The following is a 19,272-nucleotide window of genomic DNA, read 5'->3' as shown; positions in this document are numbered from 1 at the left end:
TGCAGAGGGCTTTCCGTCCCTCCTGTTGCTGCTCCTCCAACCAGAGACTCCATCTCTCAATCTCTTGACCAACAAGAGCATGAGAGAGGGAACCTGTGCTTGGAGGAATACAAGTGAGCTACAGAATCTCCGATTTGTAGGAACAGCTCCTCACTGTTTCTGTCTCCCCTTTGGGCACCAACAACCTTCCTCGAGTCAGCCACAAGATTGAATTTCTTGGGGATTTTGGGAATTTTTGAGAACTCACTCACTGTGCCCCATTTTTTTGTGCCATTGAGACATCTGGCCACTGTCTCTTTTTTCTCCCTGCAGAATCCTGTATTCAAGTCCCAGAATCTCCAGTCCTCTCCCCTGATGAGGCAACTTGGTGGTTAGCACTATTGCCTCATATTGTCAGGGAGCTGTGGTTGACTGTGTGGAGTTTACGCACTCTCCCATTGTCTGTGTGGGTTTCCTCCAGGTGCTCCAGTTTCCCCCCTCAGTTCAAAGATGTGCAGGTTTTGTTGATTGGCCACGCTGATACCCAGGGTTGTACATGCTAGGTGGGTTAGCTATGGCAAATGTTGGGTTACGTGGATAGGGTGGTAGGTTTGGCACAGTCTTTGGAGGGTCTATTCAGACTTGATGGGTTGAATGGCGTCTGTTTCCATTGCAGGGACACTCACCGTCTCAGCACTGACTTTCCATTCCTGTTTTTTCAGTGATTGAGCTGTTGTTTGCTGAGGAACTGGGTTTGGTGTTGGAGGTGTCCGAGACAGCTGCAGATCAAGTGAGTGCTCGGTACAGAGCAGCTGGCCTTCAGTGCTGGAGAATTGGGTCAACCAGTGAGCAAGGCCCTCAGAGCAAGGTGAGTGACCATTTCTCAGGGATCTCCATGTGGGAAGTGACCATTTATCCAGGAATTTACAAACAACCTCGTGTATCTCTGATTAAGACAGCTCTGATCCACATGTTTGCAGTACTCACTGAATCCAGATTTCTTCTTCACTCCAACTCCCTGATGTGGTATTGAGCTATGTGTGGAGAGCATATAGGCATCCCACCCTCTATTTAGGAAAGGAGAGAAACAGAAAGTAGGGAACAACAGGCCACTTAATTTAGCATCTATCAAAGGGAAATACTGGAATCACTTGTTGAAGAGGTTGTAGCGGGGCTCTTAAAATCAGGCTGAATCAACATGGTTTTGTGAAAGTGAAATCCAGTTTGACTAATTTATTAGGGTTCTTTGAGAAAGTAATACGCCGCATTGATAAAAGGGGATGTGGTGTCCTTGCCTTTCTGGAAACCATTTGATGGTAAGTTTGCAGATAACACCAAAATAGGTGGTATGGTGGCTAGTGAAGAAGATTATCTAAAAGTACAATGGGGTCTTGATCTGGGGGTCATTGGGCCAAGTAGTGGCAGGCAGAGTTTAATTTAGATAAATATGAGGGGTTGCATTTTGGTAGGACAAACCAGGGCAGGACTTATACAGTTAACGGTAGGGCTGTGGAGAATGCTGTCGAACAAGGAGACCTAGGGTGCAGGTCCATAGTTCCTTGAAAGTCGAGTCGCAGATAGACAGACAGGGTGGTGAAGAAAGTGTTTGGTATGTTTGCCTTTATTGGTCAGTGCATTGAGTATAGTAGTTGGAATGTCATGTTGCAGCTGTAAGGGACATTGGTGAGGCCGTTTTTGGAGTATTGCATGCAATTCTGGTCCTCCTTCTATGGAAAGGATGTTGTTAAACTTGAGAGGGTGCAGAAAAGATTTACAAGGATGTTGCCGGGACTGGAGGGTTTGAGTTGTAGGGAGAGGCTGATTAGGGGTGACCTTATAGAGGTTTATAAAATCATGAGGGGCATGGATAGGGTGAATAGCCAAGGTCTTTTTCTCAGAGTAGGCGAGACCATAATCAGAGCATAGGTTTAAGGTTACAGAAGAAAGATTTCAAAAAGACCTGAGGGGTAACTCAGGAGTAGGAGTAATTGGTTAATTTCAGATTGACAAGATGCAATGAGTGATATGCAACAGGGATTAGTGTTGGAGGCTCATGTTTTCACAAGGTATATTAAAGACTTGATAAAAGCACCAAATGGATTGTTCTTAAAATTGTTAATGATACAAAGATGGGTAGGAAAGGAAGTTCAGGAAGACACGAATCTTGAGAAGGGTGTAGATTTTTTAAATAGATGGACTAAATTTGGCAAATGGAGGATGATGTGGAAAAATGTAAGCAGAAAAACTTCAATTTATTTAAATACAGAGAATGCAGCATGCTGCAGTACAGAAGGAGTCCATGACCAAAAGTTAGTAAGCAGCTACAGCAGACCTTCCATTAGGAAGGCCAATGGAAATGAAGTTCATAAGTAGAGGCGTTTTGCTATTTTTGTATAAGGATTTGGTGCAATCAGATCTGGAGTACATTGTACTGTCTTAATCTCCATGTTCAAGAAGGGCATTAGGAGCAGTGCATTTAACTGTATTCCTGGGATTGGCAGTTGATCTAATAAGAAAATGTCGAATATAGATCCAACCATGTCCAGTTCCTGTGTGGGCTGAGATACGGGGAGTAGTTTCTGCCCGACGCACATTCAGCAGGCCACAGATATTGATTGCAATCGAGATTGCATACAGGCTATAATGGGATTGACTTCATTTGGATGTGTTACCCTTCGTATTTAAAAAAGTTCTCTTTCAGATAACAGTGCGAGTGAATGGGGAAGAAATTCTGTCGGAAAGAACAGCCACTGTCCGATCCTGGTGGGAGGAAACCAGTTTTCGGCTGGAGAGGCTACAATGTAATAGGGCTTGTGTAGAGGAGGAAGAGAGCAGCTTGATGCATCGCACTGCTCCCCAGTACAGACTCTGCTTCCAACCAGCAAACAGACTCAGCCTATCAACCAGCTTAGGTAAATGTGAGAGCGTCACTCTTTGAAACCACAGCTTGTGACCATCCCCAGTCCATCCCAAGTGTCCTCAGCCCATGCTCCCTAGCAATGTCAGTACCAGTTGACGCACACATTACAAACCTGCTCGTCATCTTCCAGTAGCATCTCTTGTAGCATCTGACTATTACCCCTGATTTCATGTCAGCAGATTTGCCACAGCCACGAGTAGCAGTGATCCGTGAAGAGGGAAGTAATGGTGACAGAGAGATGGTGGCATCGCTTGTCATGGCTGGATTCCAGGTGAGAGGAAATAGATCAGAAGTGGACTGTTTCAGCTGCCCAGATGGGTTTGTGGCCCCTGAACTGTGGGGCAGGCAGGTGGGGGTGATGGGATTTGTTGTCAGGCTAGATGGGATCTTGCACAGGTTTCTCTTTGATCATAGAGTAGATCATAGAATCCCTACAGTGTGGAAACAGGCCCTTTGGCCCAACAGGTCCACACCGACCCACAGAGCATCCCACCAGACCCTTTCGATGCTGGGTGTCACCTGACAAAGTAACGCAGTGAGAAGGTGGTCTTGAACTGCTGCTGTCTTTAGAATGTAGAGGCATTCACAGTGCCCTTAGGGAAGTCGTTTCAGGATTTTGACTCAGCGACACTGAAGGAACGCCTGATTATATATCCAAGTCGAGTTGTGGGGGATGTGGGGGTGGGGGTGGTGGTCTTCCCATGTATCTGCTGCTCTTATCCTGCTCAATGGAAGTTTGGAAGGTGCTGTGGAAGGAACCTTGGTGAACTTCTACAGTGCCTCTTTTGGATGGTACATTGGGAGAGGGCATGTTATATGATAGGTTTGATTTATTATTGTCACATGTACCTAGGTACAGTGAAAAATTTTGTTTTGCATGCAGTACAGGCAGATCATAGTATACGAAGTGCATAAGGGTGATAGAACAGCGCGAGAAATGCAATGTTACGACTGCAGAGAAGGTACACAAAGGGCATGAGGTCAATGTTAACTTTGAAATTTGAGAAGTCCATTTCGAAGTTTAATGACAGCAGACAAAAAGCTGTTCTTGAATCTGTTGGTACATATATTTAAGCTTTTGTGTCTTCTGCCTGACCGAAGAGGTTGGAAGAGAAATAGGCCTAGGAGGTGTCTTTGATTATGTCGGCTGCCATTCAAGGTAGCGAGAAGTATAGATGGAGTCAATGGATTGGAGGTAGGCTTGCATAATGGACTGGACTGTGTTCACAACTCTCTGCAGTTCCTTACGGTCCTGGGCAGAGCAGTTGCCATACCAAGCTGTGATGCATCCAATAGAATGCTTTCTATAATGCATCCATAAAAACTGGTAAAAGTCCTTATGGACATGCCAAATTTCCTTAGCCTCCTGAGGAAGTAAAGCCATTTTTATGCTTTCTTGACTGTCTCAGTAATATTGGTGGACCAGGACAGATTGTTGGTGATTGTCATTCCGAGAATGTGACATTTGTGACCACTTCCAGTCCATTGATGTAGATAGGTGTGTGCCCTGATCTTGCTTCTTAAAGTCAATGCCCAACTCTTTAGTTTTGCTGCCATTGAGAGAGAGAGATTTGTTGTCTTTACACCACACCACTCTCTCTCTTTTCTGTATTCTGTCTCGTCATTATTTGTCTGGCCTACAACGGTGGTGTCATCAGCGAACTTGTAGATAGTTAGGACGAAATTTGGCCACACAGTCATGAATGTACAGGGGTAGTAAGGGGCTGAGTACGCAGCCTTGCGGAGCGCTGGTGTTGAGGATTGTTGTGGAGGAGGTGCTGTTGCCTATTCTTGCTGCTTGCAGTCTGTAGGTCAGGAAGTCAAGGATCCAGTTGCAGAGGGTGGAGCAGAGACCCACGTAGCAGACTTTGTTTGATTGGAATTATAGTGTTGAAGTTGGAGCTGTACTCATTGAGTACATATCCTCCTCATGCGAATCATAGAATCCCTTTGGTGCGGAAACAGGCCCTTCGGCCCAAAAAGCCCACACCGACCCTCACAGCATCGCACCCAGACCTCCCCCTATAACCCACCTAATCTACACATCCCTGAACACTACGGACAATTTAGCATGGCCAATCCACCTAGCCTGCACATCTTTGGGCTGTGGGAGGAAACCAGAGTACCCGGAGGAAATCCACGCATACACCGGGAGAATGTGCAAACTCCACACAGACAGTCGCCCAAGGTGGAATTGAACCCGGGTCTCTGGCATTGTGAGGCAGCAGTGCTAACCACTGAGCCACAGTGCCGTCCACAATTTTTCAGGGCTGAGCGTAGGGCCAGGGAGATGGTATCTACCATGGACCTGTTGTGATGTAAGGCGAATTGCAAGGGATCAAGGCAGACTGGGAGGCGAGTGTTGATATGAGCTGTGGCTGACCCCGAAGCACTTCCTAATTATGGAGGTCAGAGCTACCAGGCAGTAGTCATTGAGGCACGCTTTGTGAGTTTTCTTTGGTACTGGAATGATGGTGGCCTTCTTGAAGCAGGTGGGGACTTCAGATTGTAATAAGAAGAGTTTAAAGATGTCCGTGAATACTCCCACCAGCTCATACGTGCAAGATCTGAATGCATGGCTCTGGACTCCACCTGGATCAGTTGCTTTCCTTGGGTTCACTATCAGAAAGGCTGATCTGACATCTGTAGTGGTGACTGAGGGAGCAGGTGCATCCGAGGCTATCTGGGCAAGTGACATCGTTTCACTGACCTTCTGTTCAAAATGAGTGTAAAATGCATTGAGTGCATCAGGGAAGGATGTATTTTGGACTGCTATTCTGCTGTTTTGCTTTACTTTGTAGCCCGTTATATTGTGTAGGTCCCACCACAAACAGCAGATGTCCATGTGGTTCGTTTGGGTCTCTAGCTTAGTCCAATGTTGCCTCTAGGCATTTATAATGGCCTTATGGAGGTTGTAACCGGATTTCCTATAAAGGTCAGGGTCGTCTTACTTCAGCGCCATACACCTGGACTTCATTAGGCAATGGATCTCCCGGTTCATCCACCGTTTCCAGTTGGGGAACATTCAGATTGTCTTATTTGGCATGCAGTATTCTATATACTTGCTAATGAAGTCTGTAAAGATGGTAGCATATTCATCTAGGTTAGCCACTGAGTTCTTGAATTTCGACCAGTCCTACTGCTACCTCAGACCAACACTCTACTACTTTCTATACCAGGTCGTTGCATTTCAATTTCTGCTTGTAAGCCAGGAAGAGGAACACAGCTTTGTTACCTGATCTTCCAAAGTGCAGAAAAGGTGTGGAGCAGGAGGCATCTTTGATGGTTGTTTAGCAGTGGTCAAGGATGTTCGGTCCTGTGGTGGGACAAGAGATGTGTTGATGGTATTTTGGTAGCACATCCTTGAGGTCGGCCTGCTTTAAGTCATGGGCTACAATGAATAAGGTCTCAGGGTATTCAATCTCTGGTCCATTTGCAGCGGTGTTTATTTCATCAAGAGAACTCTTCACTTCCGAGTGGGATAGCATATAGACTGCTGTCAGGCTATTGGAGCTGAACTCGGGCGGAAGGTAGAAGGCACAGCACTTCACTGTTAGATAATCTAGGTCTGGGGAGTAGGACCTCTCCAGAGTCGCTACGTCTGAGCACCAGGTGGTGCCTCTTGCCCCTCGCCTTGCCTGAGGACACCGTGCGGTCTGTGCGATGTATAGGAAACCTTCAGGTTCTAAGGTGCAGTCAGGTGTAACAAGAATGAGCCATGTCTCTCTGTGCCCTCTGAAAGGTAAGTCTAATTTTAAGTTCATCCATTTTATTCTCAATGGCTTGGACATTTGCCAGGAGTATGCAAGAGAGACGGACTTGAAGCCATGCTGTCTCAATCTCGCCTGCAATAGGGTATCGGCTTCTGGTCTATACTACACATTAGTGCTGGAAGTCTGCTGTTTTGGAAGGAAGTGTGTGTTCCTGATGGGGTCCTGGGTACGAGTTACGGCCATGGACACTCTGGGGGTTCTTGAAGTCTGTTCCGTTGACCCTCCACGTTGCCCGGTTGCCTTAAGGCCAGTTGTTGTTCCTGGGCTGGTCAGGCCTCCTCGGGATAGAAGCCGGCTTCCTCTTAGTCAGGTCACTTCAGGTTTCGTTCTTGGACTGACCGGGCCTTGGTACAGGTTTCCTTAAGGTCAGGAAGTTCAGGCCTGTGGGAAGCTGATAGGTTTGTTCTAGGCTTGCGGCTCTATCATTGGTATTCAGGCCTGGGCGATCTAGAATTTTCAGACCTACAAGTAGATTTGAGAGAATATTGTTAGTAATTTTAACAGACTTAGAATTGAGGTTTAAAAGATCAGAATGATTCTGAGATATGTATATGTAAGAATAAGATCTGCTGAAAAGAGCTTGCAAAGAGTCGCTATGCAACAACACCACTCAAATATAAGAAATCAATGTAAGTGACCTTGTGGGTGATATAGGAATTAAAGGGATCGTGGTGTATATATCGTGATAGTTGCATAGTAAAAGCTGACTCCGTTCTCCTGCAGGTTTGGGATGTGACAATGACAGATATTTGTGCAGGAATGAGCTTGGACTCTTTCCGTGGAGTAGTGTTTGTTGGAGGATTCAGTTATGCGGACGTCCTCGGCTCGGCAAAAGGTAGGAGAAATATAGGGACAGGAATATTTAATCATAAGGGAATGTAGGAATGGGACTTTTTAAGGTTACTTTAATCATGGAGATTTGTAGAAACAGAGGTGTTTAATCATCCTGGAATATAGAGCAGGAATGTTTAATTCCATGAGAATATGGAACAGGAGTATTTAATCATGGGAATATAGGAAGAGTTTCTGTCGTACTATACCTGATCTGCTTGTCAGTGTTGCTGTGCACAGCTCCCATGCACTAACATTCCTCATCTTTCCTCTCCTGCAGGTTGGGCAGCAACAGTACGATTCAATCCTGCTGCACGTGCCGAGTTTTCTAGGTTCCGTTCTCGACGGGATACCTTCAGCCTCGGAGTGTGCAACGGATGTCAGCTTATGGCGCTGCTTGGTTGGGTGGCTTCTGACATTGATTCAGATCCAGTGGACGGTGAGCACATCTTGAACTGGAGTCACTCCGTTGCACCAAGTGTTGCATGTGGAACACAAGATGGGTCTCACATAGGTTTCGTACCTGCCTCTCCCTAAAATGTTGAACTCTCATCCTTAAATCTAACATTTCAAACACTGTTGATGGTAGCACTTTCCACATTCTTTCCCCATGAATTTCTCAGTAACCAGGTGTTGTTTGACTCAGCCGGCTAGCTGACTCAGTAGTTCAGTGTAATGCCGACAGTGCGAGTTTGATACCCGTCCTGATTGAGGTTGACTTGGAAACTGCCTCCTTGCACTTCCCCTAGAGAATGGTGAGGAGATGGCAAGCTATCAGTGTGAAGCTGCATATGAAAACAGGATAAAACATCAAGCATTCTTTCTTTATCCTCGCTATATATTCCTCCTCCAATGCATGTTGTCCCTCAAGATAGGTCCTTGCTTCGTTGTTTGCTGATGCTTCATCCTGAGCCATTTCCTTGGCTATTTTTTTGTCAGTGGTGGTTGACTTCCAGCCTGAGACAAGGTGAGGGGCAGGTCCTGAGTCTACCTCTGCTAGAACAGGAATTGAACTCTGTAGTTGGAATTTTTCTGAACCACACTCGAGCCATCTAACCGACTGAGCTAATTGGTCTTCTAATTCATGAATAACTTTCAAAATTTTAAAAAATTCTGCTTTTGCCTTCCAGCTCCTTCATCCTGCAGCTCTGATATCATCCTTGTTAATATATTTGCTCTCTGTCTGACATTTTTATGTCTTGATTGTGAACTGGAGATCAACGGGCTTGGAGCAAGAGTTGCCTGACTTTTATACTTTTCACTTCTACCTTTCTGTAGGTAACCATAACGATCAGTTTGTTTAGTTATGACACTGTTGACTTGGTACTTTTAGTAATTTCCTGTTAGCTTTATGTCAGAGCAGTGGCTCAGGCTAAAGGGACATCCTTTCCCTGGGACTTGGTTGCAGAATGGGTAACTTGGACCTAAATCTCTTTCAGATGGTGAACTGCGCCAGGGTGTTTTGCTGACCCGCAATCGGTCCAGGCGTTTTGAGTCACGCTTTGTCACAGTGACCATTTTGGAGAGCTGCTCGATCCTGCTACAGGGAATGGAAGGCTCGACACTGGGCATCTGGGTGGCCCATGGAGAAGGTGAGAGACTGACCGTTGTATTATGCTCTACCCTGTGCTATATGTGGCTGCAAGATGCAATATGTGTCTGAAACCTTAGCCTTGAGATTATTGAGTAACAGGCTATAACATCTCTTTGGGTATTCACACATCCTAACTTTGAAACTGCATCCCTACCATTTATCCCTAAGGCTCTCCATCTCTATAACATTCCTGAGTTCAGCATTAGCCCCTGCGATAATGTATCATGCTACTGCTCCTATCCTGTGTGTTCATTATTAGTCACTGGGACTGTACATCTCTTTAATCCCCCCAAAAAATCCTGTGTGTTCACTTTTAATCCCTAATAATTCACCAAGCAGTCAGAGAAACAATCAGGTGGTGCAGGAGTTGCTAGAGGTCCTACTCTCTAACTGATTCTCTACTGCAGCTACCAGTGAAGGTGATGGATCCGTGGTGGAGTTCAACAAGTCAAACACGTGACAGTATGAGCAGTTCACCTGCGTGGGAGTGAGGTAGAAAAGCAGAGGGCAGTACTGACGAGAATCCCTTTTGTTCAGGGGACAAACAGACAGGCACATCCATGCCATCAACATGCCTCCAGGAATAGTTTCTTGCCTGTCTGGTGTCAGAGTCAACGGTGTCACAGAAAATCTGTAGGGCATCCTTTGAACAAACAGCCAGAGATCATGTCTGTGTTGGTACTAATAACATAGTTAGGAAGGAGGATGTGATCCTGCCATTAGAAGTTAGGGTGCTGAGTAGAAAATTAGCAAGCAGCATCTCTAACGTAGTGTTCTCTTACCCAGCATTGTGTGCAAGTACAAAAGTACAAGGATAAGACGTGCATAAAGATGGTGCAGGAGAGAAGGCTTTCGATTTCTGGCAAACACGGTCTGGCTTTGAATGACGTGGAACTGTACAAGCCAGAAGACTGCACCTAAACAAAGTCAAGACTGACTTTCTTGTGGGACATTTTGCTGGTGCTGTTGGGAAGTCTTTAAACAAACTCAGCAGGTGTGTAGGAACCAGAATAATATTAGAAATTACAACCAGAGTGCACAAAATGCTGGAAGAGGCTGGAAGCTTTAATTTAGAAAATAGTAAATTTAATAGATGGAGTTGGAGTAAGAGAAAAAATAATGAAGTCTCAATTAGGGTTACACTGCTGATTGTAAATGCATGGAGTCTAGTTAATGAGACTGGTGAGTTACAGACACACATTGCCTCATGGGATCATAATGTGACCATACAGGATTCAAGGAAGGGTAGGTTTGGGTGTTAAATATTCCTGGTTACAAGTTGTTCAGAAAAGATTGGAAAGGGAGAAAAGGAGTAGTGGTATTTTGGTTAAGACAAATATTTGCAATACAGGAGCTTCATAGGATTTGAGGATAGAATCGATTTGTGTAGAACTTTGGAAAACTCAGGGTGTGATTACATTGCTCATATAAACCACCAGCCAGTGGGCAGGATGCAGAGGAACAAATCAGCAAAAATATTAGAGAGAGAGGCTTGTCAAGAATAATTATAATGGGGACTTTAATTACTCATAGATGTTTATAGCACCGGAGGAAGGAGGCTATTCATCCAACGTGTCCATACCAATCAAGAATGATCTGCCTACACTAATCTCATTTTCCAGTTTTTGGCCGTAGTTCCAGAGGCAATGGCAATGAAAGTAAATATCAAAATACTGCTTAAACGTGATTCGACTTTCTGACTCGACTACTCTTCCCGGCAGTGAGTTCTATCTCCCATCACCCTCTGGATGAAAAACTCTCTCCTCAATTCTCCCCTTAGCCTTCTACTTCTTAACTTAAATCCATTCCCCATTTATGTCCCTTCTAACCTTGTACACATGGAACATTGAAAATAGGAGTAGGCCACTCAGCCCATCAAGTCCACGCCAACCCTCCGAAGACCATCTCACCCAGACCCACCTCCCTACCTCATCCCTGCATTCCCATGGCTAATCCACCTAGTCTGCACACCTTTGGACTGTGGGAGGAAACTGGAGCACCCATACAAAACCCACACAGATACGGAGAATGTACAGACTCCACACAGACAGTCACCCGAGGCTGGAATCGAACCCTGGCGCTGTGAGAGACCAGTGCTAACCACGGAGTCGCCATGCCACCCCATTCAATATATGTCAATCATGCAAATCAGTCTGGTGAACCTTCGCAAGAATGTCCTTCCTCAGACTAGAAGACCAAAACTGCACACCATACTCAAGGTGGGGCCTCACCAAGGTCCTGTATAACTGCAGCAAGACATCCCTAATCCTATACTCCAATCCTGTCACTATGAAGGCCAGCTTTCCTCACCACCTGCTGCACCTGCATGTCCACCTTAATCGACTGTTCCACCATGACTCCCAGGTCATCTTCCACCTCACCGTTTCCTGAACTTCCACCATTTAGATAATAATCTGCCTTCCTGTTTTTGCCACCAAAGTGGATAACCTCACATTTATCCACATTACATTGCATTTGATCAGTATTTGCCCACTCAGCCAGCCTGTCCAAATCAGCCTGCAGCCTCTTAGCATTCTCCCCGTAGCACACACTGCCAACCCAGCTTAGTGTCATCTGCAAATTTGGAGATATTGCATTCAATTCCTTTGTCCAAGTCATTAATGAACAGTTGGGATTCCATCCCTAAACCCTGCGGTAATGCACTCGTCACTGTCCGAAAAGAACACGTTTATTCCAATGTTCTGCTTCCTGTCTGCCAACCAGTTCAGTCTCCGTGTCAATCTATTACCTCTGATACCATGAGCTTTTATTTTGCTTACTAACTTCCCATGTGGAATGTTGTCAAAAGCCTTTTGAAAATCCAGATACACAACGTTTACTGATTTCGCCTTTGTCCACTCTACTGGTCACATCCTCAAAAACTTCCATAAGGTTTGTCAAACTTGATATCCCTTTAATAAATCCATGCTGTCTTGGACCAATTCTGTCACTGCTTTCCAAAAGCTCAGTTATTACATCCTTAATAATTGACTCCAGCAGTTTCCTGACCACCGATGTCGGGCTAATCAGCCTATTATTCCCCATATTCTCTCCCTCCTTTTATAAAAGGTGGGGTTACATTAGCTACCCTCCAGTCCATTGGCATTCTTCCAGAATCCGTGGAATACTGGAAAATAATCGCCAATGCGTCCACTATTTCTGAGGCCACTTCCTTAAGTACTCTGGGATGCAGAGCATCAGGCCCTGTGGACTTGTCTGATTTCAATCACATCATGTTCCCCAATGCTATTTCCTGACTAATAAGGATTTCCTTCAGTCCTCCTTCATACTTGACCCACTGTCTCTAGCATTTCTGTATGGTTATTTGTGTCCTCCTTAGCAAAGTCAGATCCAAAGTACTTGTTCAACTGGTCTGCCATCTCTTTGTTGTCCATTATGAATTCACCTGATTCTAACTGTAAGGGACCTAACATTTGTCTTCATTAGTCTTTTTTTCTTCACATATCTATAGTACCTTTTGAAGTTAGTTCTTATGTTTTCCACAAGTTTACTCTCATATTCTATTTTCCCCTTCCGAATTAAACCCTTTGTCCTCCTCTGCTGGATTTTAAATTTCTCCCAGTCCTCCGGTTTGCTGCGTTGTTTCTGGCCAATTTATATGACTCCTCTTTGGCTTTAACATTATGCCTGATTTCCCTTGTTAGCCATGGTTTAGCCACCTTTCCTGTTTTACTCTTAGACCAGACAGGGATGTATAATTGTTGAAGTTCATTCATATGTTTTTTTAAATGTCTGCTATTGCCAATTGACTGTCAACGCCTTGGGTATCCTTGGCCAGCTTATCCTAGCCCATGCATGCCTCATACCATCAAATGTAGCTTTCTTTAAGTTCAGGACCCTAGTTTCAGATTTAATTGTGTCACTCTCCATCTTAATGAATTTTACCATATTATGGTCACTCTTCCCCAGAGGATGACCTGCTCGCTAGTTGATTCCTTGTTCTTATGTTTTCTGCAAGTTTCACTAGTTTGGAAATGTTTGTAGTACCTACAACAAGCCATCCTGACAGAGGAGAAAACTCTGTCGCTAGAAGGATTTAAAATTGATATGGAGGTGCTATTGGAAAAGCTGACAGTACTTAAAGATGAAAAGACACCAGGCTTGGGTGAGATGAATGTTGATTTCTTGGTCAATATTGCAAGCCTCTCGCTTGTCTGAATACCGTACATTCAGCAATGTTGAATGCTGCCAACACTGCCAATCTTTCTTTCAGCCAAATATCAATCAAAGCATGACATAATACTCCCATGTGCCTATCTGCGCACTCAGTGTTCTGTCGTATTCCTCAGGCTCCTTGCATTGAAATATTTTCCTATCTGACCTGAATGGAAAGAAGTAAATTTTTTTAAACCCCCATATCACCTGGGTGTTAGTGTAAGGGACAGAGAGGAGCATGCATTCCTGAAATGTTCAGGAGTATTCTCTGCAGTAGCAGCTCAACGGGAAAGGGGGCACTGCTAGGCTGGCTCCTCGGGATGAGGTAGGTCAAGTAAAAGTGATGTGGACCATTTAGCAGAAAGCGATCCATGTTTAGGATGATGGCGAACAAAAGGCTACCTTCAAAGAAGGGACAGGCAAGGTAAATTTCCTCAAAAGGGACAAACAAATCCAGAGCTGCTTAAATGATGGAGATAAAATCTAAACTAAAGAAGAAAAAGTGTGCTCGTGACAGGTGTCATCTAGTAAATAAAATTGAGAACCAACTGGAACACAGAAGATTCAGAAAGGAGGTAAGAAAGCAAATAGTAGAAACGAAGAGGAATTGTGAAGAAAGCCAAAGAGCGAATGTAAAGGGAAATCCCAAAGTCTTCTAGAAGCACATCAACAGTAAAAAGGAGTACAGCTGATTCGGGACCAAAAAAGGGATTTGCACTTGGAGGCAAGCCTGAAGTGTTAAATGAATAATTTGCATCAGTCTTTACCTGCAACAAGCCCCGACAGAGGAGGAAACTCACTTGCTAGAATGACTTTAAATTGATATGGAGGTACTATTGGGAAAAGCTGACAGTACTTAAAGATGAAAAGACACCAGGGTTGGGTGAGACGCATCCAAGGATGTTGAAGTGAGACTGGAACTTGTAGATGCACTGGCAAGTAACTTCCAGTCTTCAGGGGATTTGGGGTTGGGGCCAGAAGACTGGCAAATTGGAAGTTTGCACCCTTGTTCTAAAAAGGCTGGAAAGATTGTTCCAACAATTGCAGATCAGTCAGTTTAACTTTGGTGGTGGAGAAATATGGAGAAACCATTAGTTGGGAAAGAATTAATCACGTGGAAAAATTTGACTTAATTTTGAAGAGTCAGCATTGATTTGTTAAGGGACAATCGCATCTAACTAGCTGGAGTTTTTTAAAGAGATAACAGGAAAAAGTTGATGAGGGTAATGCTGTTGATGTGGTCTGTATGTCTAGGAGGTGTTTGACTCAGTGCCACACAACAGTCTTGAGGAAAGTCATAGGCCATGGAATAAAAGGAAAACAGAGCAATGGTTAATAGGTTTTTTCTGAGCTGGAAAGCTTGTTGTAGAGCTCCCAGGAATCAGTATTAGGAACCCTGCTTTTCCTGATTCATCTTAATGATCTAGATCTTGATGAGCAGGGGGTAATTAGAAAGTTTGCAGGTGAAATAAACTGTCGAGAGGACAGTGTCATGCAGCATGGAAACAGACCCATCAGCCCAACTTGTCCATGCCAACCAGGTTTCCTAAACTGAACCAGTCCAGTTTGGCTCATATCCCTCTAAACCTTTCCTATTCATGTCCCTGTCCAAATGTCTTTTGTGTGTTGTAATTGTACTCGCCTATGTCTGGCCTCTCAGTAAAAATCTTGACACTCAGGACTCATCAATGCCCTTGCAAAGTTTTAAATTGGTAGAGTAGACAAATAAAGTTTACTGCAGAGGTTTGAGGTGACACTTTATGCAGTCTCTCCATGCTTGTTATACTAAAGGGTAATGATCTAAAGGGTGTGCGTTAGCAGAGAGACTTGGATGTATATGTATATAAATCATTTAGACCCAGGACTGTTCAACTTTCAATGCTCCTGTCCTCTGTGTTCACCATTAGTCCCCAGGACTGTTACACTCTATGCACCCTGTATGCTCTGAGGGTCATTAACTGTAGTTACCCAACTGTGCTGTCATTGTGGTAGGGGCTGGAACCTGTGAGCACAGAAGAGTAGGCACTGAGCTCAGCTAAGTGGTTGGAGTGCGATTCATTCTCTTTCTCGTTTCCTATGTAGGTTACATGCAGTTTGAGTCAGACTCTATGCTGATGCGGGTGTCTGAGAGGAACCTAGCTCCAATCCGTTACTGCGATGATTCTGGTGTCCCAACAGAAAAGTACCCCCAGAATCCGAATGGGTCACTGCTTGGAATTGCTGCGCTGTGCTCTGCTGATGGTCGACACCTTGCTATGATGCCTCACCCGGAACGCTGCACCTTACTTTGGCAGTGGCCCTGGATGCCTCAGGACTGGCGACAATCTCTCACTTCATCACCATGGTTACGCATGTTCCAGAACGCTCAAGAATGGTGTTTACAGAGCCTCTGATCATCTCCTTGTATAGCATTAGTCTGCTCTTCCTCACAGTCAGTGTGTTTGACACTAACACACTGAGCAATTGACCTGACACAAATTCTTCAACCTGTCAATTCTCAGTTGGTGTGTCCGTGTGCAAAGAATCTCAGTCAAGTATCATAAAAAAACTTTCATATCAATTATCAAAACTCTATTGCATAAAATAAAGACTGATCTCAGTTTGTACTGTCTGTCCCATCTCTTTGGATGTGTTTAATATTTGCAAGGTGAAGGTCTCAACATTATACACTCCTAAGACATGTATAGCTTGGGCGGTACAGTGGCTCAGTGGTTAGCACTGCTGCTTCACCACTTCAGCGACCTGGGTTTGATTCCAACCTTGGGTGACAGTGTGTGGAGTTTGCATGTTCTCCTTGTGTCTGAGTTGGTTTCCTCCCATAGTCCAAAGATGTGCAAGTTAGGTGGATTGGCCATGCTTAAATTGCTCTCAGACTCCAGGGATGTGCAGGTTAGGGGATTGGCCATAGAAATGTGGGTTTACAGGGGTGGGTCTAGGTGGGATACCCTTAAGAGGGTTGATGTGGACTCTGGGCCAAATGACCTGTTTCCACACTGTAGGACTGCTATGATTCTAGTTCAGGATGTTGCATGAAGTTGCGTGTACTGTTTTTCAAATTGGGGAAATTGAAGTTGAAATAAAGCAAATTTTGTTCTGTAAAATTAAAAGTAAAGCACCTTCTGCTCTTTTAAACTGAATTAAAGCACAGTCAACACTGCCTCCATCAATGACTCCGAAGACACATACAACACTGGGTCAGATACAGAGTAAAGCTCCCTTGACACTGTTCACAACAAATATTTGGAGGACACTGACATCATGGAGATTAGAAACCGAGCAAAGGTTTCTACTTGCTCACATTAAATCAATTAAACTGAAAGTGAATTGACACCCCCGACAATGGCATGCTGCCCAGACCTATTAATTGCCACCTTGATCGAGAAAGTCCTCCAACCTTCACCATACAGTCACTTCAGTTTACTCTACCTTCAACCTCCCTCCAATTCATTCTCTCTTACTCAAATCAGGCTACTTCAGTGCAATTCAAGGCAACTTGTTGTCACTCTCCCTCACTCTGCAGCACTCCAACTCCCTGAAACAATCCAAATTGCTGTACTGCACTCCCACTCACTTCAACCATTCCAATTCACACTTCTTCACTCTACCTCACTCAACCCACTCAGCTTTACAATTCATTCTTAACACAAAATCACTAGTATTCACTCCCAGTCTATCAAAATTACTCCAACTCACTGACCAAATCCAAATCACTCTACCTCACTCCCACTCAATTAATCTCTGTCTACCCCACTTCATTTCACTCCCCCTGAATCCAACTCATTCAAATTCCTCTCTACGTCTCTCCAACGTTCTCTACTTCATTCCAGCTCCCACTAATTCACTTCAATTCAGTTCAAATTAAGACAGCTCGCTCTACACTATCTAACTGTACCTCAATACCTAACCACACCTTTTTTCAACACTCTACCTCTCTCTAACTCACTGCTTCACTATAATGCAATTAGACACACTCCAAATACTTTCAGCGATAGTAGGAACTACCGATGCTGGAGTCTGAGATAACAAGGTGTGGAGCTGGATAGACGCAGCAGGCCAGGCAGCATCAGAGGAGCAGGAAAGCTGATGTTTTGGGTATGGACTCTTCTTTAGAAATCTGAAGAAGGGTCCAGACCCAAAACGTCAGCTTTCCTGCTCCTCTGATGCTGCCTGCTGTGTTCATCCAGCTTCAAATCACTCTCAGTCCCACTCACTTCAATTTACTTTATCTCATTCTGACTCATTCAACCTCACTTTCCCTCATGTAGGAATGTTCCCTCATTCTCTCTGATAGATTCCAAATCTATCTAACTCCCACTTCCTCCAACTCTCATCACTCACTTTTCTTCACTCTATTTCACTCCAACTCTCAACTGACTCCAGTTCACTAAAATTCTCTCCACTTCAATCCAACTCACTTCAGTTCACTCAGTCTCACTCTGAACAATTTACATGCTCCAACTCATTTGACCTCACTCCAACTCACTAACCCACCTCTCCAACCCACTCTAAAATACTCCAAATTGCTGTCCTTCTGACTCCCAAGTCACTGCAATTCACTTTTCATTCTACCAATTTCCAAATCACATCCACCCAAACTACCTCATTACAACTCATTCCAACAAACCCTACCTTTCTCCAACTCACTCCAGTGCACTGTACCTGTCTCGAATTCATGCCAGCTCACTTCAACTCATTCCAAATTACACTACATAACAATTCAGTCCAATTCACTACCTCTTTAACTCATTACAGCTCACTGCAATGAGTTTAATATCATTCCACCTCACTTCGAACTTCAAATCACTTCCTCACCAAATGATTTAATCACACACTATTGCATTCCAACTCACTGACAAATCCAAATCCTCTACCTTAGTCCCATTTTCTCCTCCACACTTAATCCAATTCAATCTAACTATCTGTCTCATTGTAACTCATTCAAATTCTCACTCACCACTGCACTCCAACTCAATCCACTCCAGTGCACTATCTTACTGACTCTACCTAATTTCATCTCACTCCAACTCAATCCCATTAACTCTACCTCACAACAAATCACTCCAATTTACACTACTTACTCTAACAGACTCTACTTCACTCCAACTCAAGCTTGTTCAATCCAAATTGTTCTGCCTTATTTTAATTGCACCTCACTCTGTCTTACTCAAACTCTCTCTAATTCAATCTCATTCGCCCTACTTCCTCAGTCCACTTCAACAAACTTGACATGCCCCAAATTCTTCATTCCCACTGAATCCACCCAACCTCTCACCAACTCACTCGCCTTCACTCAAATTCACTGACACACTCCAAATCACACTGCTTTATTCCGACTCACTCCAATTCATTCCAACTGAATGCAACTCAACCCACATGGCTCTACGTCACTCTTTCTCACTGCCTCACTCAAAATAAGCTAATTCAATCTACCTCTCCAATGCACTTTGTCTCACTCCAACTCGATCTGACTCACTCCAAAGAAGGAAATACGGAGATTATAGGTCCAATGTGTTCCAGTAAAACACAATGGTGGGACCATCAAATCCTGTGAACTTTGGATGTCAAGGGATTTACAGCATTGGGTTAAGAGGAAAAAGGGAGGCTTATGACAAATAACAAGGGTTCAAAACAGGTATAGAATGTGCCACAAGAAACTTAAAATGGTGATTATGAGAACTAAAGCGGGATATGAAAGAATACTAGCAGGTAAAACACAGGAAAATCCTAAATTATATTGCAGGGCATTAAGGAAAGAAGAATAATGATAGCAAGAGTAGGACCCATTAAAGACCACAGTGGTAATTTATGTGTGAAGCCAGAGGGATGTAGGTAGAGTTCTACATTAATATTTTGGGCTGGTGTTCACAAGTAAGAGGGACAAAATGGGTATAGAAATTATGGAGCAGGTCTTCATACAGTTAAATAAATAAGCATTGACAGAGAAAAAAGTTGTGAATAGTCTAGCAGGCTGATAAATTGACAAATCTCCAGGGCTGGGT

The 19,272-nt window shown here is 44.1% G+C and overlaps 1 protein-coding gene across 7 annotated transcripts in view; it reads left to right on the top strand.

Annotated features, from left to right (window-relative positions):
* The window catches only part of pfas (phosphoribosylformylglycinamidine synthase), a 69,531-nt gene extending 53,647 nt beyond the window's left edge, over positions 1-15,884 (top strand). For 6 of the 7 annotated variants that reach the window (XM_020519153.2, XM_048620490.1, XM_048620488.1 and 3 more), the window contains 7 exons: positions 702-847; positions 2,681-2,891; positions 3,076-3,170; positions 7,396-7,507; positions 7,784-7,942; positions 8,943-9,095; positions 15,356-15,884. In XM_020519153.2, the coding sequence (XP_020374742.2) occupies positions 702-847; positions 2,681-2,891; positions 3,076-3,170; positions 7,396-7,507; positions 7,784-7,942; positions 8,943-9,095; positions 15,356-15,666 (1,187 nt within the window). In that variant the 3' untranslated portion in view covers positions 15,667-15,884. The remainder of the gene's footprint in view (positions 1-701; positions 848-2,680; positions 2,892-3,075; positions 3,171-7,395; positions 7,508-7,783; positions 7,943-8,942; positions 9,096-15,355) is intronic. The other variant, XM_048620487.1, reaches the window with a different exon arrangement.
* The last annotated feature ends 3,388 nt before the right edge of the window (positions 15,885-19,272 follow it).

The sequence above is a fragment of the Rhincodon typus genome, chromosome 46 (genome assembly GCF_021869965.1).
Source record: "Rhincodon typus isolate 14 chromosome 46, sRhiTyp1.1, whole genome shotgun sequence".
NCBI lineage: Eukaryota > Metazoa > Chordata > Chondrichthyes > Orectolobiformes > Rhincodontidae > Rhincodon > Rhincodon typus.
Note: the sequence above shows the minus strand (reverse complement) of the source record. Positions and strands in the feature narration are given on the sequence as shown.